General features: G+C 54.7%; 6 protein-coding genes across 6 annotated transcripts; 3 read left to right on the top strand and 3 right to left on the bottom strand.

The window, feature by feature from the left end:
• Positions 1 to 417: 417 nt before the first annotated feature.
• Positions 418 to 2,006, top strand: GLRG_09706 (uncharacterized protein; the record flags this gene model as incomplete). Its single annotated transcript, XM_008100391.1, has 2 exons — positions 418 to 513; positions 573 to 2,006. The coding sequence occupies 2 exons, from the start codon at positions 418 to 420 to the stop codon at positions 2,004 to 2,006; spliced, it is 1,530 nt and encodes a 509-aa protein (XP_008098582.1).
• Positions 2,007 to 2,118: 112 nt separating this feature from the next.
• On the bottom strand, positions 2,119 to 3,119 carry GLRG_09705 (uncharacterized protein; the record flags this gene model as incomplete). Its single annotated transcript, XM_008100390.1, has 2 exons — positions 2,119 to 3,021; positions 3,084 to 3,119. The coding sequence occupies 2 exons, from the start codon at positions 3,117 to 3,119 to the stop codon at positions 2,119 to 2,121; spliced, it is 939 nt and encodes a 312-aa protein (XP_008098581.1).
• Positions 3,120 to 5,490: 2,371 nt separating this feature from the next.
• On the top strand, positions 5,491 to 6,127 carry GLRG_09704 (CVNH domain-containing protein; the record flags this gene model as incomplete). The annotated part of the gene is made up of 3 exons (XM_008100389.1): positions 5,491 to 5,694; positions 5,840 to 5,984; positions 6,078 to 6,127. 3 exons carry the CDS (start codon positions 5,491 to 5,493, stop codon positions 6,125 to 6,127), a joined length of 399 nt encoding a protein of 132 aa, XP_008098580.1.
• Positions 6,128 to 7,115: 988 nt separating this feature from the next.
• Positions 7,116 to 8,959, bottom strand: GLRG_09703 (C6 zinc finger domain-containing protein; the record flags this gene model as incomplete). The annotated part of the gene is made up of 3 exons (XM_008100388.1): positions 7,116 to 7,755; positions 7,793 to 8,620; positions 8,844 to 8,959. The coding sequence occupies 3 exons, from the start codon at positions 8,957 to 8,959 to the stop codon at positions 7,116 to 7,118; spliced, it is 1,584 nt and encodes a 527-aa protein (XP_008098579.1).
• Positions 8,960 to 13,992: 5,033 nt separating this feature from the next.
• Positions 13,993 to 16,911, top strand: GLRG_09702 (subtilase; the record flags this gene model as incomplete). The annotated part of the gene is made up of 4 exons (XM_008100387.1): positions 13,993 to 14,139; positions 14,231 to 14,566; positions 14,629 to 14,792; positions 14,847 to 16,911. The coding sequence occupies 4 exons, from the start codon at positions 13,993 to 13,995 to the stop codon at positions 16,909 to 16,911; spliced, it is 2,712 nt and encodes a 903-aa protein (XP_008098578.1).
• Positions 16,912 to 17,818: 907 nt separating this feature from the next.
• Positions 17,819 to 22,460, bottom strand: GLRG_09701 (ABC transporter; the record flags this gene model as incomplete). The annotated part of the gene is made up of 4 exons (XM_008100386.1): positions 17,819 to 18,473; positions 18,534 to 18,650; positions 18,707 to 22,188; positions 22,254 to 22,460. 4 exons carry the CDS (start codon positions 22,458 to 22,460, stop codon positions 17,819 to 17,821), a joined length of 4,461 nt encoding a protein of 1,486 aa, XP_008098577.1.
• Positions 22,461 to 23,248: the final 788 nt, after the last annotated feature.

Below are 23,248 nucleotides of genomic sequence, written 5' to 3'. Positions count from 1 at the left end.
CGCAGCATAGGGTAATGATATCCACCTCGGCGTACCAATGATCTCTGGACCATTACGAACAGGATCTGAGCAGCCTACGATACACAGACCGTGACAGCAGCCCCTGGCCTGGCATGTGCAAATGCAGCTAGCGTCCCCCACTGATCTGGGGATCGGCGCGCATGTCGAAACGAACCTCGGCACTCGGTCAGCTTTGCCGATCTCCCGACGTCAACCGACCGGCGGCGTCAGCGTTGCTTTCAGCTGCTTTGACAGGAAAACGCGTCTCAGAAATCCGGACATCCGAGTCTCCATCCGTCCGGTAACTTCAACGTCTATTCAAAGCCATTGTTTCCCCCCCCTTCGCAAGCCTGTCATCCCATATTGGATCCAAACTCTCCAGGTCTTGACACTAAAGAAAGACATAACATTGTCGAGATGGTCACCGTCGCTAGAAACGCGTCCCGCGGCGCCACCGCCGCGCCAAGCCAGACGCTCACCGTCGTGGACAACCGCACCGGCAAGTCGTACGAGGTATCTTATAGTACTGATTCTAAAGTAATACCCCTATTAATCAATCTCATATTGTGAAGCTGCCCATCGCCAACAATGCCATCTTGGCGACGGACATCAAAAAGATAAAGGCGCCGCGCGGCAACGACCGTCCCGAGGATGAGACCGATCAGGGTCTCCGCGTCTACGACTCCGGATATATCAACACCTCTGTAGTTCAGAGCAAGATTACGTACATAAATGGACAGGATGGCATCCTTCGGTACCGCGGCTATCCCATCCAGCAGCTTGTCGACAAGTCGCATTTCCTTGAGACGGGTTTTCTGCTCATCTACGGCGAGCTGCCCACGCCGTCGCAATACAGCAAATGGCAGGATGAAATCATGCACCACACCTACATCCACAGCGACCTCGAAGGCATGTTCAAGTCGTTCCGCTACGACACTCACCCCATGGCCATGCTGCAGGCCTCCTTCTCCTCGCTCGGCGCCTTCGCGCCCGAGTCGAACCCGAGTTTGCAGGGGCAGAACCTGTACACCAATGCCGCCAACGGTGACCTGAAGGCCTTGGAAATGATAGACAAGCAAATCCTGCGCATCATCGGCAAGGCGCCCACGCTGGCTGCCGCCGCCTACCGCATGCGCCAGGGCAGGCCCTTCAACCGCCCCGCTCAGGGCCTCAGCTACACGGGCAATTTCCTGTACCTGCTCGACCACCTGAGCGGGCATGAGTACCAGCCTCACCCGGTCCTGGAACGGGCTCTCGATGCGCTGTTCATCATCCACGCCGACCACGAGGTGAACTGCTCCACGGCCACCGTCCTGCAGGTCGGCTCGAGTCTCGTCGACCCCTACAGCGCTGTGTCGGCCGGCTGCGCAGCCCTCTACGGGCCCAGTCACGGCGGCGCCAGCGAGAGCGCGATCCGCATGCTGATGGAGATCGGCAGCCCCGAGAACGTGCCCGCCTTCATGGAAAAGGTCGAGAAGCGGGAGCGCGTGCTCGTCGGCTTCGGCCACCGCGTTTACAAGAACGTCGACCCCCGATCGACCGCGATCCGAAAGCTGGCCGACGAAGTGTTCGCGGTCACCGGCCGGAACCAGCTCCTCGACACGGCGCTGGAGCTCGCCAAGTACGCCCGCGAGAGCGAGTTCATGACGAAGCGCAACCTGTACCCCAACGTCGACTTCTACTCCGGCCTCATCTACCAGGCCATGGGCTTCCCCCTCGACTTCTACCCCGTCCTGTTCGCCGTGCCGCGCTGCGTCGGCTGGCTGGCCCACTGGAGGCAGCAGATGTTGCAGAAGGGGGGCGTCAAGATCTGGCGGCCTCGTCAACTGTACGTCGGAGAAGGGGAGAGAGACTACGTCGAGTCGGAGAAGAGGCAGGAGGCGCAGAACAAGTCTGTGTTTGACGAGCCTGTACAGGTCAGCCACGGTGGCGACAGCAAGAGGAACGAGCTCGCAACGTTCAAAGACGAAATGGGCCATGCTTGGAGGGGACGTTCGAAGCTTTGAGACTGCGACCGACAACGGTCTTTTCGCTTGGTGGCGCAAGGATCACGGGTATCATGATGGTGAAAGGCATGCGTGTTTCGATTAGACTGTTGAATACGACCACATCTCTTGATTACTTTGTCCCATCCTTTTGGGCAACGTCTCTCACCACGTTTTCCAACTCTGTTTCAGTCAAAGTCGTCAGGCCGACCTTCTCGTTCCAGCTCATCTCTTGAAAGCTCTCGCTTCCCCCATACCCCTTGCCGTACATCATCTGGTGGTAGAACTGGATCATGGCTGACGTGTCGCCGTTGGCCAGCTTAGCTTTTGCGTCCTGGTAGAGCTCCTCCACGTTGTAATATTCCACCGCAAAGCTCAGGCCCGTCACCTTCTCGGCGAATTCGGTCATCTGCTTCTCGGTGACGGCTGCCGAGTGGATGTACACGGACTTGTTCCCCGCCTCGGTGTACAATCCATTCTCGTCGCGAAGAATCTTGGCAATCGTCTCGGCAATGTCGACAAGCCTGGTTGTCCCGATCAGGTTATCTCCGCCGTTGTGATATCTTGCCGTATGGGTCCGGAAGTCCGGGCCTAAGCCGCCGAAGCCCAATACGAGTTCGAGAAACGGCCCATTGTTAACGCTTGTCCAGCTCAAGTTACCTCCGGACTTGGGGACCTGCTCCACGAGGTATCGGCGCGTCCGGACCTTTCCGGTGACGATGGGGAGGCCCTCGGCAAGGGGCGATTCGAGGTTGGTGCTGAACTCGGAGGGGAAGATGCGCTTGACGCGGGCGGCGATGGCAGCATCGATCCATATTTTCTGTTCCTCGAAGACGATGGGGTCCGGCGCTGCCGAGATCACTGCATCGTGACCTTTTAATCCGGAGGCCAGAGCGTTAAAGTCATTCATATCGAGCTTAACGGACTTGCATCCCGCCGGCGCCGTCTTCTCAGACTCGGCCCGCTGTATGGCAGTAACCTCGAAGCCAGACTCAAGCAGGGTCTTGGCTATGACAGAGCCCAATTTACCCGTCGCCTGGACAATGTTAGTTGTTGTGAAGTCGTAGGCAGCTTCGGGGTGAAGATTGGTGGACTAACGCCAATAACTGCAACTTTTCGGATTGGAGATGACATTGCGATAATCGTTGTCGCTACAACTTGTTCAGTGTGAGGTTATGTTTGTGACAATTGCTTCGTAACTCGAGGGCAAAATGAAGGCTACAGTTCTGATGACACTGTCCGGTGTCGGTGGGTGATGACAAGCACGGAACCCCTCATAGCTGGCACGCATATTTGACCTTGGCTTTATGCACGATGACATACTATCGAGTTGGACCCAACGCTTTGCAAGCGCTGCACGGGGGCGAATTGGAAACGCCACCTTCGATAGGTAAAACGTCCGAGTTGTCCGTACGTCGCCAATTGTTGAGAAGTTCGCACATATATGCGCGTCCTGGTATCCCTGTTTACAGGGGAGCTGCCCCATGAACGCTAGTGTTGGAGGATGAAGCTAATCGACTGCGAGGATAGCTTCAAGGAATCAAGGTCGTGAGGCCGGCCCATGTCGCGTTCGAGCAATACAAACTCTATCTATAACCAGCGATACAGAATTGGTGTATTTAAACCGTGTTGGTAGACTTTCCTACTCAATGAACATATATTTCGATACAGCGGCTTTGTAATAGGTACAGCGACCATTTATTAACGTCTCGTTTAGCATGCGTACACTGCAGTTAGTATTGAAGCTCATGCGTTGGATGATTTATATAACCTTTGTAGGATGATGTGCCCGTCGGGACCGAGGTATCATTTAATGTTGGCGACATCGTTAACATCAAGAAACGTACCACCGGTGTCCGTGGTCCAGTTCTTTATCGAACAAAACCGATCCTTTTGTTCGCATTGATGAAGGTGGAGCGGTCGCTACTTTGCGCAGCGATGACAGCGTTGGCAACGCCTAGGCATCCGAAAGTGAAATTGCATCATGAAATACTACATTGAATGAGCAGAACTACGTAATGTTGTTCATTACCTTCAGGCTGGGCTCGTTGTTCGTTGTTGTGAGGTTCTTCTTGGTAACCGTCAAGCCGACTGCATTAGTAACTCCCTGGGTAAGTGGCTCAGTTGTGACTTCAATACCCTCATTCTCAATTTCGGGGAGAGCCGATCATGACAATCTGTCTTCTCGGAGTGGTATGATTTCAGCTCACCAATAGTCACGTTCTTCACCCCAATGGCATGCCTGAAGAGGTATTGCCAAAGACAAGCATGTCATAAGAAATTCCCAGCTCCCTTCGTACGTCGTCACGATGCGTGAAATGGGAGTCCGAATACCGTTAGTATGAACGCCAGGATTACGGTTAATGTATTCGCGGTTTGAGGGAGATGTTATCTCATGACATTCAGGTTAATAGCAATACCGATTGCGGCCATGCCCACGGTAGAAGTGCAATAACCAAACGCCAGTTTCCACCGTATAGATACAAGAATACGCATTGGTTAACCTGACGTGGATCAATGCTCTCGGGAACTTAGCCCAGATTTACGGCGCATAATATCCGTACGTTGGTGACGACGCTCCAGACTTCATTGTGAGGCTCGGAGCTATTTCCGGCATGCTGCGACTCGATGTGATTGCCTACGCGGTAATGCACATTATGGTTATGGGATGCAGAGCTCGAAGTCCATGTTGACCGCTCTTTGGGGTTCCACTACTCAATATAATCTCTACTTTAATTTCACCTTGGTTCCTCCAATGTCCATTTCATAGAGGCAGCTCTCAGTTTGTCAACTACACACGGGATATGAACTTGAATGAAAAAATCGTATCCTAATTCGACCAACGACAAGTCGTATGTACACAACAACCAACTCAAGCAGGTAATCCACGGTAAGCCTGTACAGCCCTGCATATCTCCAGTATGGATACGCCCTAATTGCAGCCTTACATGGCGCGAGCGGTCTTCCTATTTGCTGGATGAAAAAGCAAGCAACATCTTAACATAAGAGTTATATCACCGGGGGAAAAAGAAAGTCAGAAAACCTCGGCCAAATGCCGGGTGATCATGTGGCGGGTGCGGAGCAAGGTGTAGACAGCCGCCTTTTTGCAATGCCTTCACCTCCCTGATTGGACTTGGAAGAACTGCAATCATGGCATGTCATCCTCCACACCTTCCCATTAGGCGATGGCTGGGTTAGATACAGCCTGCAAGGGGCCTTTTGGCGAGCGAATCGAGACAAGCAACGGTTGCACTGGCATTCCCAAAGCAGCTAAAAACCCGAGCCGCTGCCAGCAATGATACCCAATGCGGGAACCAACCGACCCCGCGTTGTTAACTCACGGAGACTTTTTATCTCGTACCGGTAGTTAGCCGCAGGCTATTAAAGATGAGATGTGCACCGGACCAAAGAGAGGAAGATCTCCAGAGCATATGTGCCAACGTTGATCTTCGACACCAATTTCCCAAACGCCCAAGCCCAATCTTTCCCAAATCCACACAGCACAATGAAGGCTCCGACAGTTCTCCTTGCTCTTCTCGCCACCGGGGTCGCCGCTGGGGACTTCAGTCGGAGCTGCACGGATGAGCACATCGATCCCTCAACCGAGATTCTGACCGCAAACTGCAACACGGGTGACGGAAAGGGAACCGTGGCATCGACTTCTCTCGACCTCAACAGCTGCTTTGCGTATGAGGGAAATTCGATCAAGGTACGTAAGAGCTTGCGTGAGAACGAGGACCTGTGATACTGCAACAGTGGCCCCGATGATCCCCGATCAATTTTAACACACCACATGCATTAAATTCATATGGCTTGAGGCTTCTGCTGACTCGAGATTGCTTTTAAAAACACAGTGGTCCAGCACAGGAAACTTCGGCGAGGCGTGCAGTGATTGCTACGTCTACCGTCTGCCCGACCCCGTGTATGGCCCGATCTTCGGAACCACCCGAGCATGGATGAACTGCACATGCAACGGGGCAGAGGCTGCCATCAACCTAGGTAAGCCCCATACATACTCCCGGACTCATATCCGTTCCCTGGGGGGCTTCAAGTTACACGATCTTGCTTGCTGACATGATTTGGCGCACATAGACATCACGTCAATGTCAAACAGTTTCGGAACTTTGAGCTGCACTTCATGAAGTTGGAAAGCGCGGGCAAATTTGATGATTTAGATTAATGAGACCAATATGACGATTAATTATGAGCCTAATTTTGCTTGGTAACTGGCCTGCTAATTGCGCTTTGCTCCCGCTGTAATGGTGACAGTGCTCAATGAATTAGAGGAGCTTCTTATGTTAAACGTATGTGGCCAGCGAGTGTAAGCGATAATTCATTCCATATCCGTCGCCTTTTTGCGAGAGTCTAGATCTTCAGGCCGAAGATTATAGCTTCAATGGGTAAAAGGTATTGTTACTTATCACCAGGGTGGTGATGCGGTTAACCGTACGTATCAATAGGCAGTGACGAATAAGAGGGGTAAATACCAGTTCTAAATTATCCGTAAAGAAGAAAACTACCATGGGATTACGCAGTGAATTCACTGCGTAATATACCCATAGATCCGGTGGATCCACGGTGAATCGGCCGTAGTTATTCCAGCCATTTCAGCGTTAACCCATACCGCCAATATCCAGGCAATAATCAACATCGCAACAGGTAGACTTACTCCCACCAACTAACAAATATACAGTTACATCGATATATAGAAAGATTGAACGAGTTAGAGCCCACAGCAGAGCAAAAGAAAAGTTTGCATACTGATGAGAAACTGCTGTAGGGCCGTATGAATGACTACATACACCTGACTATATGGTAGCAAACGTGAAAATCAGCACATACTCATGCCGAAACGGTAAGACTCGATATGAGACGCTCATTACAGGAAGGCTTCGCTCATTCATGCAACATTAAACCACTGGATGCATTTCCCTTCTTTACCGCTAGGTAATTAGGATTAGGATGTGCTAATATATGTTGATGAACAAGGGCTTTACTATGCCGGTTAAACACACGTAATCATCAATCTATTACCAACGAAACCCTCTTTACTCTCCAGCGAGGGATTATATCTCTCGACGCATCATACGAAAACCTAACCTGCTGTATCACAATGATGAGGGGCGTCCTTCAAAGCAAAACTAGCGATTTGATGCTGAGGTTGTTCCCCGACGGGGTGGAAACGGCAAGGTTCGACATCATCCTCGCGAGGTTCGGCAGCGTCTCCCAGTTGTACTCGTCTTTCCACTGGTTGCCGAGCTTGGCCTCCAGCACCGTCTCGTACAGGTTCGCCATCTCCTGGCTGTCCCACATGCCCTCCCTCCTCTTCATGCTCCGCAGGACGTCGATGATGCGCCGCTCGAGGTCGACGTTGTCGCAGAAGGCGCAGACGTACGCCAGCGAGGGCACGATGTCGGCCGCGAGCGCGAACTTGGGCCGCGACCGCTCCTCCTCGCGGGATGACACGATGTCCTCGGCCATGTCGACGTGGCGGTGGAGTTCCGCCATGTCGTATCTTTTCAGGGCGCATGGGCCTTCCTGCTCGGTGAAGATCATCCAGCTCTTCTGCGAGAATCGGAGCGCCTTGAGCTCGTGGAGGTCGGCTGGCTCCATCTTTTCCGGCAGGGCCTGCTGGAACAGCTCGAAGCGGGCGCACCACGCTTCGAAGCACGCGTTTGCGGCTTCCCGCGCCCCGTCGTTGGTCCCCCCGGACCCCGACGGCGGTGTAGCGCTGCCGCACGACGGCGTCGAGTGCCAGCAGCGGTCGATGCTGCAGTACCAAGAATCCTCAAAAAGCTTGCGCGAACATGCGCTCCACGAGTTGGAGGCATTTCCGCGCCTCCAAAACGCTCGAGAACGGCGTGGTCTTGCTCTGCTTCTCTTCTGGCTGCGTGAAGAACGTCAGGTCGGGGATGACGTCGGCTTCGATCAGCATGGAGGCATCCATGCCCATGGCGACGAACATGTTCGTGATGTCGCACAACTGACTGAAGTGCTTCTGTACCGTCTCGGCCAGGCGTTTGTCGTACGCCGAGAGCGACTTGGGATCGGTCTGGCTCGTCAATGCGGCTTGGTGAAGTGACTCAAGGACGCGGGACCCCGCTCTCAGGTGTTGGACGGCCTTGTCGTACTGGCCTCTCACAATCTCGAAACAGACAAACACCAGACAGCTGATGAGGGTGATGCGGATATTGACAGGCGACGGGTCGGCCATGATTTCTATCGTCCCCGTGACGGCTTTCCGGTACTGTTCCTCGGCCAAGTCGCCGAGCGCCACCGCGGACATGGAAGGGTTCAGGTCTGAGAAGGGGTTCTCCAAGAACGCTCTGTGGGCAACGCCCAGGGCGATGACGGCGTGCTTGATGGGATCGGAGTAGTAGCCCAGCGGCAGGATGTAGTTACTCCATATCTTGGCGAGGGGCGTCGCGAGTCCAAAGTCCGGCACGGTACACCGGTGGACATGATGGAACATGAGCTTCTCCAACGTCGTGCCAGAAACATCCCAATTCACCGGGGGGGTTAGTTGTGTCACCGACGTGACGGGCTGTTCGCGAGTTGACACCAGGCAGCCAGGGCTATGACGTCGTTTTGTTTGCAGATTCTCGGCGTATCCATCACACTTGCGCTTATCCTTCCTGCATCTTTTACAGAACGGCTTCTGTTCGTCGCATTTGACATGACGGGCTCTAGGCTATGGTTAGTATCTACGGAGTGAGATGGTCCGAGAGGCAAGGGATGATCTCGGTAAATGATAGGGGGTTAAAGAGGCAGAACGGCCTTACTTGCTAACACCGTAGCAAACGTCGTCAGTCTAACCACTCTTGAACGGTCTAAAGTGGCATCAGTGTTGTCACAAACCATGTTAAGCATCCGGTCCTAACCTTTGACGCTGATGCCCGGGTTCTTTTGGGTTTCTTGGCAGCGGGGTCCAACGAGAAGACTGCGGTGCCCGGGATCGAGCTATCCAATGCCATTGCGGGATGAAACACGGAGGACCAGATTGGGGTTGTTTCCAGGGCAATCTGAGCTGATGACCAGTTTTGGCTATGATCCTAAGGGAAAAGGCTTTCTTTCTCGGACGTCGGGTCGTGCGGGCGCGAGAACTCGGGCAGGGGATGTCAATGCCAAGATGGGCAGTTTGGGCGACGTCCACTATATAACACCAAGCTGTCGGATACGGATGGGCGCGACCCTCGGTCGCCGGATGGCCTTGCTTGTCCCCTGCGACACCTGTTTCTCCGTCGCGTACCAGCATGCGTTTGGGGATAAGGTTTAGTGTTTTACGACGCAGCCAATCATGGGCTCTCAAGCCGAGTCTTTTCATATGAAATATGGAGCTCTGGAAAGCGATGCTGTTTTGACGTCTCCGCGAAATGCCGGAATGGCTCGACTAGGATGCACACAGCCCCTGATGAATCATACGGAGAGGCATCTCTTATATGGCAAACTGTTTTCTCAGCCCTATGACACCAACTACTGATCCCAAACAGATCAAGAGGGTGATTCGATAACCATAGAGCTAGGCGCCCTGAACTGAATGCACAGCATGCTTGCTTGGTCGAGTGTCACTTGTTCCTTGCCAGATAAGGTCGGCATAAGTTGCCGGTCATCTGTGATAGAACCGAGGCGCCTATTGCTTTTGACTGACACAGTGTCCCGCTAATGCTCCGTGCCCCGAATGGTGACACCTGTCTAATCAAGTTAGGTAATCAAGCCGGAGCAACCAAAGGGCCGCAGAGTGGTACTGCGATGCTTTAAGGTTTTCTCTTTAGATCCAAATCAGGTTAATAAAGCCGCAGCAACCAAGGGGCCTCAGCGTGGTACTGCGATGCTTTAAGGTTTTCTCTTGCCGACCCCTGAGCTGGACCGTGGTTCCGGTAGTCTACTTAGCATACATGACAGGCCAAATCGCGGAAATGATCATACTGACTCGTCCGGCCAAAGTAAATCCCCGCATCTCCATCTCCTTTCAAATGCATCACTTGATTACCAAACATGCCAGTAGACTCAAGAAGGTTAGAGTCGCCGCTGTTCGACGAACCAAGGCATTCACGTGCTGACACTGTCGGCACATTGCCGTTATCGAAGCTCATATACGTTTGCGAGGTTGAGACGATGGGCAGCTGGCTACTGGTGCGCTTGGGAGAGTGCTATCCTCATAAAGCTGGTAAAATGATGGCGGCATTATGTCTGATAGGATAGATTGACGTCCAATTAATACAGACCCATCCGATATCCTTTAAACTGAAGGCAAAATAAACTTAGATGACTTGGGGCCTGATCGGCACCGCCGCTATCATTTGACACTTTGGATAAGGACCGATAACGCAGACTAAGCACCACCTATAACAGCTATTAAAGCCTAAGATTTACTAGATTAGGAATATAACCATGCTGTATCCTCCTGTTCTAAGCCAAGTGTACTATAATTTGAGTTTAAATAGCACTTATGGCTGATGCTTAGTCTGCGTTATTGGTCCCTATCCGAAGTGTCAAATGATATCGGCGGTGCCGATCAGGCCCTTGGTGATAGATTGGAACCAACTTTAAGCGATTGGCTACGGAACTTTATTATAGAACAGACAGAATAAAGTGAAGATTGATGGTTGTGCTGCTGAGTTAGTGCAGAAGGCTGACAGGTTTTACCACGATAAGAGCAGCTATTGTGCTCGATGACAAGGGCAAATGGGTATCAAACATCTTGGATGATCCAAACTTGAGCCCAACCCGACGCGTCTAGATGCTTTCCAACCTGATGGAGGCTACTTTGGCCCTGCGCGGAAAAGCCAGCCGAACCTTCCTCTGCTTTAGTTCCCATCCTTTGTTCCTGCTTTCAGTTACTCGTTTTCTTTCACCTCGAACAACGACAGTCCTAAGCACCGATGAAGATGAACCAACCTTCCACCCGCGATGTCTGTCACATTGCCAACGGAACACCAGAGCCCCTCTCCTTAGGAAGTAGCAGTGGCGGCCCCGAGGAAACTAGAGCGAGCGAAACCAGTCTGGTCTGAACGACCCCAACCACCCCGGAGTGGAACGTGTTAGGCCAGCTTGGGGAGGAATATGTGCGCGCGGTTTCCCTTGGGCAAAAGTTCACTGTCTCCGAGTTGGAGCTCAACACCACTCAATGTGTGAATATGTACCAGTTTCAAGACCCCACTGGCAGGGCAGCCCGCGCTGGGGGATCCGATCGCGTCGGCCAAGCCTACTATATTAGAGCCAACAGCATCACCGGGCAATTGGTTGTTGCCGATGGCATAGCAAAGTCATAGCAAAGGCAAGCAAAGGCAAGAATCACCCCAAAACAGATGCCGACTTCACTGGGGCCTCATTCGTCGGGCATCACCGAGCCTTTGGGTCTGGTGCTGAGGTGCCGATCGGAGGAATTCCTGAAAGAGAAGTTCTTGAGATTATCCACGGCATGCTGTTACCATGGCTGATTTCGAGAGAATTCTTCCTTCTTCATGGCCTGGATCTCAGTTGGAGTGGCGTTGTGACGAATGAGAATGAGGCACTAGAACACAAAAGTGGATCCACAATTGCCGTGCTGCAATTATGGCCTATATCACCTTATAACACACCCCCTTAGATCTGCTACTATACGTTGTGGCTAGTCTAATAGACTGTTTACTTTTTAAACCTTTTGATTGGGTACATTTCGCCGAAATCTAGGTGGTACATCTCTAGCAGTCTGTCTAGAGGACTTTGACGGGAATCGAACCTGTAGGGTAACACTGTCTTGTGATGCTATACAGCACGCTTAAACTATTTAGGCACAGAGTCAGGGTTAAGTAGAGCTGGGCTTATAACTGTCACGAGCTAGAGCACACAGCAGATAGGGAGATACGAATAAGTGAAGAAAAGGCTTGAATTGTGTGAAGACGAATCCCCCGGGTGGAGGGCCCATATAAAGGGGGCCCTCGAGCTCGTTCATGTGACATGGCACGTGGTGTGGCTGACGGCAACCGCCACACATACATGAGCCTCCTGTGATAGGCGTCTACATAGATACCAACAGTTCTCACGCGTTGAGTCGTTCCCTAAGTGCATACTGCCTGAATCCTTTGAGTGAATCCCTGGGCTGGGAAACTCGAGGCCTGTCCGATAACGTTCTTAAAGGCGTTCTTTGCAACCCCCGCGTCCGCTGAGAGGTACGGACGACATGTTGTAAGCCTGGCGGGGGATGAGACAATTGCGCATGCCGCTTGTCGCATTTGGGAGGTGGGGGTCACTGCTAATGAATGACCGAGTACGGACGCCAAACCAACAACCCAGCTGCATCAACATGCGAGCAGATGGGGTGTAAGGCGTGCCCGGATGGTCACGGTCCGACGAGGCCAGGCCAGGGCATGCGTGTGTGGGGAAGCTGGCAAAAGGGGGACGATGTGACGCTGGCGCCGCGAGTCCGCCAAGGCAAGGCGAGTTTCTTTTTATTGACGTGCCAGGACTTACTTGGCTTCATTTCACGGTCATGCGGGTGAGATTGTCGAGAGCTCTTCACGAGTCTGCCTGCTGCGTGTCGTGCGTGATCGGGCTGGGCGACTGCGGTCAAGGCCAGGCGGAGAGGGCTTGTGGAGACTCGTACCGCACGTCGACGTCGGATGGTACCGCAAATTGAACAAGTTGCTTCTCGTTCCTGCATCTGACCTTGTCTTTGTGCAGGATTCAGGCGAGGGGAAATGATGATGCAGAGAGAGAGAGGGGAGAGCGACAACAAGAGAGGGGAGTAGGTATGATATCTTTCGGTACGTACCGCTCGTGTCTTTGAGCTGCCAGATAAGGTTAGGGCAGAACACACGGACCACCAGCTTATCGCGTTTACGAGTGGCGCTAGTGACTCGCTAGACGCCCGCAGCTGTCGACAGACGGCGCCAGACGCGGCTGATGCTGTCGTGTCTCGGTACTGAACGGAAGGCGCTCCGTCAACCCTTCTTGCCTTCTGCGAGATTCATCAAGCCATTCTAAGCCATTTCAAGCCACCATCGATATTCTGCAACTCTCCTCCAACGTCCTTGTTTCTGTCGCTTGACCTTCACCTACGTTTCTATATTCGTGCAAAGGTATGGCCAATGTCTCAATGGCTCCTAAACACCCAAGGCCAGCTTTAACATTGGGAACACAGAGGCTTTGGCCCACTACCCGCGCCATGTGTGTCCGGCGGATGCAACCTCTTGGCCGACCTTGCAACACCAACTTCTCGGCGCGGTAACGATGCGCAACCGTACGAGAAACACAAGAAGAAGAAAAAGCGAGAGAAACGGACGCGTAACCAAAGACCTCCGGGGACTTCGATACCACCCCTCCGGCGTATCGGGGGGCCACGATAAGATGGTGAATAATCCAACATGAGCGACGCGGGCCGCACGCCATTCGCACTATTGGTTTCCCCCCCTAGGCCTGCGCCGTGTCATCTATTGCGTCCCAACGAGGAAGCTGGTCTATGTCTTGGCGGCTCATCGCTGGTCACCAACGTCCGCCGCCACGGCTCGCTATCCGTCGCCGCTCCCCTGCCGAAATTGCTCTGCAGGCAGTCCGTCTTATCTGAACATTGGCGGCCCTTGCATCGCGGTCTGCAGCCAGCCCGCGACCCCTTGCGACCTCTTCGCTTAAGCATGCAGCTAGCTATGCAGACAAGAAGACAAAGGACAGCTACCTGCTAGCTAGCTAGTTGCGACTCCACGGTACCGCGGCCAATAACCATGGCATTGAGTCCTGGGCATCGCGTCTTTGGCAAGGGGGGATGGGCTGGTTGGCTTTTACCCCCTCTCATAGGTACCCTTCTGCATGGTGCACTGCTCACATGGCACCGCTGCCCGTATGTGAGCTGTTGTAACGTGCTGGGAACCTCGCCGCCGGTCGTCTGAGCATCCGATCGATCGAGAGCTCCGGGGCAAGGACTACTTATACCTCGCTCTCCCCGCGTCGTCGCCATATCCTGCTCTCTTTCGGTAGCTTTTCGCTCTGCCACATTCGTTCGTTACCAAGGCAAGACCCAGCATCCGACAAGATGCGCATCTCGGCCACCGTATCCGCCTTCGCCCTCGCCCTACACCTCGGCGGTGTTACGGCCCTCAGTCCCCGCCAGGAGCCCGACAGCAACACCGCCAAGGCCACCGCCTTCGTCGCCAAGAGCTTCATCATCGAGTATGCTCCTGTGAGTGCCCGCTGCGCGTGGCTGCCGCCCGGAGAAGCCTTTCCCCCAAGGTGGTCGTCCCCAGCTGACACTCACTTCCTTTGACATGCAGGGGTCCAGCGCCCGTCTCCGTCGTCAGAACGTCGCCTCCACCGACGGCATCAAGGTCGTCAAGGAGTTTGCTAGCGACGTATTCTCTGGCGCCAGCATTGAGACAGACACCTTCACCATCGACACCCTGCAGGCCCTGCCTGAAGTCCTCAACGTCTGGGTGAACGAAGAAGTCAAGCTTGATCCCACCGAGCCCCAGGCCGCCGCCCCCGAGGACGCCCCCACGTACTCGACGCACAACGCCACCGGCGTGTCCAAGCTGCACGCGTTAGGCATTTATGGCAAGGGAGTCAAGGTCGGTGTTGTTGACACCGGTATCTGGTACGACCATCCTGCTGTAAGTTCATCGTTCCTGCCTATACCCTTCCGGGAAATCTTGGACTTACACGCTCTCCTCAGCTCGGCGGTGGCTTCGGCCCCGGCTTCAAGGTCGCCGCTGGCTACGACTTCGTAGGGGACGGCTCGTACCCAGCCAGCGGCCCCAAGGCCCCCGATGATGATCCAGTCGACACCAGAGGGCACGGCACACATGTCGCAGGCATTATTGCTGGCAAAACCGACTCGTAAGCGCCTGTGCAGTGTCTCTCTCCCTCAAAACGGAGCTAACTGCGTCGCAGATGGGTTGGCACCGCGCCTGAGGCTACCCTGCACGCCTATAAGGTCTTCTCGAACGCCGCGTCAACTGACACTGCCACGTTGATCGAGGCCTTCCTTGCTGCCTACAGTGACGGCGTGGACATCATCACTGCCAGTATCGGCGGGGCCAACGGCTGGTCCAACAACGCCTGGGCCGAAGTCGCCTCTCGTTTGGTCGACGAGGGCGTTGTCGTCACCATTTCTGCCGGAAACAGCGGTGCCAACGGCCCCTTTTATGGCAGCTCCGGCTCCTCCGGCAAGAACGTCATTGCGGTGGCATCTGTCGAGACTGAGGTCTTCCCCGCCATCCCCTTCGAGGCCACCTTTGGCGGCAGCGAGACCAGCCGCGTCGGATACCTGCCCTCCGCCGGCTACTTCCCTCCCACCGTGGTTGACTGGCCTATCGTCGCGCTTTCCACTGATACCAGTGCCCCGGCGGACGGGTGCACTCCCTACCCCCCGGGTAGCCCCGACCTGACGGGCAAGATTCCCCTGGTCCGCAGAGGAACTTGCAACTTCCAGGTCAAGCAGGAGAACCTTGCCGCCCTCGGAGCCGAGTATATTCTTATTTATAATAACGAGAGTCCGATGACCACTCCCGGGACTGGTAATACCGACACAATGATCGCTCTCATAACCGCCGAGTCCGGCGCCTCGTTTATCAATGCCATCAAAGCGAACACTACCGTCACCGCTGACTTTTCGGTTAACCCCGAGATTCCCATCGCACTTGATTACCCGGCAGGGAATAGGCCCAACATCTTCACTAGCTGGGGTCTGCTGTATGACAACCAGCTGAAGCCCGACATTGCTGCTCCCGGTGGCAACATTTTCTCGACCTACCTCGACGGCGAGTACGCCATCCTGAGCGGAACGTCCATGGCCTGCCCGTACGTCGCCGGTGTTGCGGCCCTCTACATTGGCCAGCACGGCGGTCGCTCCGTCCAGGGCAAGGGCTTTGCTCGCGCTCTGTCCCGCCGCATCATCTCGAGCGGTTATGCCTTGCCCTGGTCTGATGGCACCGCTACCGACTACGGTTACACTGCTCCTCCGGCCCAAGTCGGTAACGGCCAGATCGACGCCTGGAAGGTGCTCAACTACGGCACCCAGCTCGAGTTCGACAAGATCCAGCTCAACGACACACGCTACTTTTCCCGCTACCACGACGTCACCGTCACCAACAACGGCAAGTCTGACGTGACGTATAAGTTCTCTGTCCAGCCCAACGCTGGCGTTGACGCGCTTGCCTGGGTCCCCGCCACGGGCGGCCTTCCCGGCACGAAGCGTGTCAAGACCTTTGCCCAGCTTAGGCCCAAGACCTACACCCCCGAAATCAGCTTTCCTCGAGACTTCACGCTCAAGCCGGGTGAGAGCAAGACCGTCTCGGTCAACTTCAAGAACCCCGACAACCTCGGCTGGAATGCCACCGGCCTGCCCCTGTACGGAGGCAAGGTCATCATCCAGGGCAGCAACGGCGAGCTGGTATCGGTCCCCTATGCCGGCGTCGGCGCCGACCTTCGCAACACCCTCGGCGGCGTTCACGAGGCCGGCTGGCCTCAATCTACCTCCACCGTCGACGACACACCCATCGCCGAAAAGGCGACGTACTCGTTCGACCTCAGCATCGAGGCCCAGGACTTCCCCAAGATCTTCCAAAAGCTCATCTGGGGGACCCGCCAAACAAGGTGGGACGTGTTTGACGCCAGCTGGACGGAGCGCCAGTGGGTCTATCCCCCGGTCGAGGGTCAAAACGGCTACATCGGCTCCGTCGCCTCGTGGGTCGGCTCCGGCGAGGTGCAGACCTTCGACCCGGCGCAGTACGACCCGGACGAGACGTTCACGTACCCCATCACCGACGTCTACCGCAACGCCGGCGCCCAGTACCACGAGCACTGGTGGTTCGGCAAGCTGGGTAACGGCAGCCAGATCGCGCCGGGCGAGTACCAGTTCCGCTTCGCCGCCTTGCGCCCGTTCGGCGACCCCACGCACGCGGACAACTGGGACGTGTACAAGACGCCCAAGATCACCATCACCGGGCAGTACTAGGTATGGGGGGAAATAGGGGTATGTAATAGCTTGACAGCGGGGGTGGATACAGAGTCTGTTAATGACATAATACATGATGGATCCCGCCATGGGAATACCAACAAGTCCTTTGCCAACCTGCTTAAAAGATATATGCGTGAATGTGTTGGTCTGGGCCATATTAGGTCGGCGGCTGTTCCCCCTTGTCCTACATTTGGACTGTGTCTCTGCCGCTCGAGTCGTTGAAGCACGATGGAGAAGGCAGGTCCGATTTGGTGGTTCTCGATCCCTTGCTGCAGTTCTCCCCCAAAGACATTCTTCTTGAAGTCGAGCACATAGTATATGTCACCGCCGATCCTGCATCTCGTCAGCAACCAACTTTGTGACGTCTCCCAGTTGTCGTGCGGTCGGTTTTGGTCAGATGGTCGGTGGTTATCAAGCAGCGGGTTGCTGCTTGTTGAGAGACAGTTTCAGTGTTGATATCGTTGTTACGGAGGTGGCAGCGGGGGAGGGTATGATGGGCCAGACGGTGACGGAGGACCTTCTCAACCGCCTGTTGATGACCACCATGAACACGATTCCTGTCGTCTCAGCTTCGAGGAACAGATGCGGAATGCGCCGCTTTGTCCCACCTTTCCTTGCATGTTCTGTTCATATACCTTCCCCTCCACCTACTCGGAATCGCCCGCTGGTTTCTTTCCTTCTTCTCATCCTGCACTCTCTCGTCGGATAGTCCCGCGGTGAGATCATCCCGTTAACCGCATCTAGCGATGGTATCTCACAGAAAATCAAGAAAAACGCTCTCAGGCATCGAGAGTGTATATGCTAGTTAACTAGCATGTGCTTTGCTCTATTGTGTGATGGTATCTGTAAAGAAGGATGAAATATCGATAGTCTATGAAGGTTAACCTTTCTGAGTGTAAACACCCTACGACCTGCCTTGGTTCTCAATCGCCCACAGCTCGCCAAACCGGCTGCCCCTCGTGTTGACCAGCTCCGGGGGGCTGCCCGTCTCGATGACCCGGCCCTGGTCCATGACAATCACTGCCTCGAAAAAGTCCACGACAAGCTCAAGCCTGTGCGACACCATGACGATCGTGTACTGCGCGAACTCCTCCTTGATGATCTCCTGCATCAGCCGGTCCGTCGCGTGGTCCACGCTTGAGCTAACCTCGTCGAGCAGCAGGATACCTCCCCCGCGCCGTTTGGATCGCGCATCCTTCATGCGCCGCCGGAGGATCGCCCGTCCCAGGCTGAAGAGCTGCTTCTGCCCCGCGCTGAGGCTGTCGGCGCTCATGCCTTCGTGCAGCCCGCCCTGCTCCTCGACGAAGCCGGCGAGCTGCACCGCGCGTAACACCGAGAGACACTCGGCGTCCGAAGCTGCCTCGAACGGGTCGAGGTTCGACTTGATCGTGCTACCGTCGGGGAGGAAGACGGCGTCTTGGGGCACGGCGATGATGCGCCCGCGGAGCGTCGACCGGTCGATGCGGTGGAACGGGACGCCGTCAATCTCAATATTCTGCGAGCAGGTCGACACGGGGTCCAGAAGGCGGAGTAGGAGAAGAATCAGCGAGGATTTGCCGCTGAAGCAAGTCAGTAAGCCCGCCTTCGGCTATGCATAGATTGAACGCCGGGGCACTCACCTTCCGGTTCTCCCACAGAGGGCAACCTTCTGGCCAGGTTGGACGGAGAAATTGAGGTCTTTCAGCGCGAGACTCGGGGGCGTCACAATACCTTCCGATGATGTTTGCTGTTCGTTGCTTTTGCGATAACCCAGTTAGCGACGCCCGAAACACATCACGGGGTTTCGACTCACCTATACGAAGCAGACACCCCCTTGATGTCAATCTGACCGTTAGCCGGCCACTCTTCCGGCAGATCGATGTCTTCACCTTCAAGATCCTCCGGGGTGACCTTTTCGGAAAACGTCTTGATACGTGCGATGGCGCCGATGGACGTCTCGAGCTGGGTGTAGCACCGGATGAGCCACGCAATGGTCTCGCCCCACGTCATGAGGGTGACCAAGGACGCTCCAGTGAATCCGGAGCTAGCCCTAAGTCCGACGGCGAGACCGACGAGGACGACGGCGATACAGGCAACCATGAGCTGCATCGTCACGACGAGCCACTGTTGAATCATGGCAAGCAAATACGCGGGCCGCTGCGAGGTGTCGAGCAGGTGCTGGTTAAAATCGATGTTCTTATCCGTCCAACCGAATGCACGTATGGTCGCCACACCTTTGATGGTGTCGAGGAAGTGGGTGTATAGGGGGCTCTTTGACTCCAGGTCCAAAAGTCTGAGCTGACGAGACGTTCGAAGGTAAAACTTCTGTATAATCCAGCAGAAGGCGACCAGGAAGGGATAGCTGACGGCCATATACGGGCTTCCAACAGCAATCACCACCCCCATGCCAATTGCCTCAAAACCACTCATGACGGCATTGAGTACACTCATTGGCAATTCTGAGTCGATCAGTGTCATGTCCTGGGAAAAAAGATTCGTAACGATTCCCGTATCTGTGTTTGTGAAGAACGTCAGTGGTGCGTGGATGACGGTTCGCAAGGCTTGTTGATGAAGCGCTTCCCCGGAGCTCGTAGTCATGTAAATAATCAAAGCGACACCGCCCACCACGAGGGAGAGAAGCTGCAACGCTTTGAAGAAGCCGAAAAGCCCAGCATAGTACTGGCTGCTCTTGCCGAGCGTATCTTCGGCCCAGTACTTCAACCACATTGTCGGGAAGGTATTCCAAATGGCATAGGAGGCGGAGCCGAGCACGAAGATGACGGTGGCAGGGATGCTCAAGCTGCGAAGATAATGGATATAAACTTTGAAATCGCCCGTTTGCCTTGACTTCTCCATCATATCTTCGGAAATAGCCGGGGTACGCTTCGCTTTCGGTGGCGGCAAAGGGTCGGGCTTGCGGTCTGATATGCTGCCGCTTTCTGAGTCCGTGTCCGAGTCTGTTGCCTTAACCCCGAGGCTGGCAACGTATTTGTTGTCCCGCATCAGGTCTTCAAAGGTGCCTTCTTCAACGAGTGTGCCATCAGGCCCGAGGGCAATGATGTGGTCGGCTAGAGGGAGGTGTTTGATTGCATGTGTGCACAAAACGGCCGTTGCCCTACGCCGGCGGATGATGCCATCGACCCCAAAGACCTTTCTGAAAACCTCAGCCGAAGTGTCGTTGTCCAACCCGCTCAGAATGTCGTCAAAGATCAAGAGGTTGCTATTGAGGTAGAGAGCACGGGCAAGAGAGACGCGCTGTTTTTGGCCACCGCTGAGCATGATGCCGTTGCTCCCGATCTTTGTATCATCGCCATACGGTAGGAGTAGCAAGTCCTTGGAAAGCATGCATGCGTCGAGTATCTCATCGTACCGTGCTTGATTGAATGGGGAAAATCCGACAATGTTGTCTTTGATGGAGCCGTTGGACAGGAACGGGTTCTGTTCGCAGTATCCGATGGCAGCATTGCGTGAGAGGACCGAGACCAGACCGCTGCTGAAGGGGACCTCACCGAGGAAAACCTTGCATAGTGTGGACTTACCTGACGCCACAGGACCAACAACAATTGTCAACTGCGATGCCGGGACGGACGCCGTGATGTCCTGGAGGACCATCTTCTCTGCTGACCAGCCGAAGCTGCCATCTACAATAGCGATGGCAGGACCGGAGGCGCAGCGTTCCGAGCTTTGGTCGGCCGCCTTGCCGACCGACTCCAGAGGAATCCCTTCCAAGCTGTCCCTGTACGCAGTTTCCTCGGATTGCTTATCGTTCGGTGCCGACGAGTGGGCAGACTGCCGGAAGTCGACGCGGGGATCCGCCTCGAGGAACTTCTGGATGCGTCCAAGACAGGTAAAGCCGGCAATCAGACCCGGGACAGCTTGAAAGAGCATGCCCAATGGGGCGTTAAGAAGAACCAAGAATGAAAATGACGTGAAGATGGTGGTAACGTCCAGACGCGACTGCGCAAAGGCAAAAGTTACGGCCGGGGAAACTATTGCAGGCGATAGTGCACCGAGTGCACTAACAATAAGGAGCCAACGGAACTGGTTTCCAATCCGCATCTCTTCGACCCTCATTTTCTGGATTAAATCGCCCACGATGCCTGCGAGCCCAGAAATACGCAAGTGCTTCATATTGCTGATGATGTTTGAAGTGTGCCCCACGCGCTTCTGTATTTGGGCCATCCAGCGAGATTGCCGCTCCCCTGTCAACTTTGCAGCCGCGGCTGTGATGCCGGTACATACTAGAATCACGGCAATGGGCGCGATGAATGCTATCCCGAGTTTTTTTTGAAGCAGCCAGCAGCCGAGAGCTATTTCCAGGAAACTGGCCCAACACTCGTGAAGAGGGTAAAATCCGCGTATTATGCGCTCGATGTCGGTGCTCATGAGCGTTACTGCGGCAGAATCATCACCGGCCCCTGAGATCGAGGCCTCCGTGGTCTTCTTATAGATGACTGCCGCCAAGCAACCCCGAGACATGTAGAGAACTCGCTGGTGGAAGTAGTAGTACAGAGCGGTGGAGACGGCAATGCCCGCGTAAATAAAAAAGGCGGCGCCGATCAGCCCGTAGCCCATGTTTTTTGGCGTTGTTTCCGGGTCTTCTTGGAGATAGACCAAAAGAGACTGTATAAAAAACGGTTGACTGTAAGAGAACCCAATGAGCGCGAGCCTCGGCACCACTGGTAACATGAGCGGAACGGCAAGCGATTTGGCCAGGGCTCGGGCGAGCCCATGCTTTCTGCCGCGATACGTCCCCTTATCGAGTTCCTGAGCCAGGGTGACTTGCATCGTCTCCGCTATCATGCCTCGATCGAGGGCGTAGAGATCCTTGATGGTTAAAACCTTTTTGTAGCCGTGGAGGAAGAGGCGGTTAAGCCAGAAGTAGACGCTCAAGCTGAAGAGCCCGCTCGTCTCCTCGGGGCTGTGCTCTTCTGCGGTCCAGCGAATCCACCTTGCCTTTCTCTGAGCCTCGACAAGAAGTATGACGACCTTGACAGCCAATGAAGCAGTGAAAAGCCTGGCGAATAGTTGGGTCGAAAGTGACGTTCTGGCCATCAACCAAGAGGTCCTAGCCTGCGCGACATCGAACAGAATCTGGAAGAATATATAGCCCGTTAAGAGCATACTCGGTCTAGGCGCTCTGGAGTGCTCGGCAAACGACAGGCCGATCATGAAGAGGGAGGCAAGGAAACTGAGGGCGGATGCCGCGGCAGCGAACCCATCGAGCGAGCCATTGGAGGTGGTTTGAACAATAAGTAGTGCGAACTGAAGTGTGGCAAACACTGTGATGATGGCCTTGACAGACTAGATGTTAGCACTGATCAAGAAGAGTGCTCGCGATGCCGCCATGGCCCGCCTACCAATTTTATAGTCTCGATGCTCTTAGCGCTCACTATGCGAGGCTTCCGGGAGAGATAGACAATGCGGGGGAGTGAGACAGCAGTAAAAACGGCAGCCGGGATAATGGAGAGAAATATGCTCTCGAACCGGACAGTAAAGTCAAAGTCATCACGGCAACCACGGACGGCGGGGCCAAACGAGTCGTCGTTTAGACAAATTGAACCCATGGTCCGAGTCCGTCTTGGCCGCGGGCGACGGTGCAAAACTCGCTCTTCAGTGCACGATCAGTGGATCCGGTGTTGGGAATCGACGTTGTGTGAATTTAGTGTGTCTCGTGCTTGGCGACAAATTTGGGTCGGTTGACTCGAAGAGTAGCGACGAAGGATCGTAGTGTGAGAACCAAAAGAACGGGTTGAGCTTGTCAAACAAGCTTAATATGTTTATTCTTTGTTCGTTCTGCTGACATGACGTGAGACTAGGAGCTGGCGCAGCACATGGATGGAGTTGAAGGCCGCACTTGATTTCCTCAACAGGAAAGGCTGTACGCAATCCGGCCAGGGTTGGGATGTATGGTTATCGGCAAGCAGTCGTGGAGACCAATGGTGCCTGTAGCCGTGACGAAGCATGTCGGCGAGGCCGCGACGTCGCGCCGTAGAGTCGAATACGCAGGCGTAAGCCTACCTAATCTTGCTGACAGCCATAGGAAGAATCGTATGTCGCACCGCGCCGTTGGGACCAGAAACGCGGCGTAATGAAGCTCCGGCGGGTGCCAGACGGCAGGGATCGGTTCATGCTGGCAGGACTAGGACTAGCGGCCAGCGCGTGAGGTCAAAAGCGGAAAGTCCGATCGATACAATAAGATCCAGCAAAGGCCAAGGCGTTTCCCGCCCGCTCAACGCCAACGAGAGATCCGAAGGGACGGCCATGAGCGTACGGGGGACATTGTAAAACAGCGACCCGGGGCGCAGGATTGACATGCTGCGAGGAATTGCAAAAAACGTGCGCCCTCGTAAGT

This window comes from Colletotrichum graminicola (genome assembly GCF_000149035.1).
Source record: "Colletotrichum graminicola M1.001 genomic scaffold supercont1.51, whole genome shotgun sequence".
NCBI lineage: Eukaryota > Fungi > Ascomycota > Sordariomycetes > Glomerellales > Glomerellaceae > Colletotrichum > Colletotrichum graminicola.
This window is presented reverse-complemented; position numbering and strand designations above follow the sequence as displayed.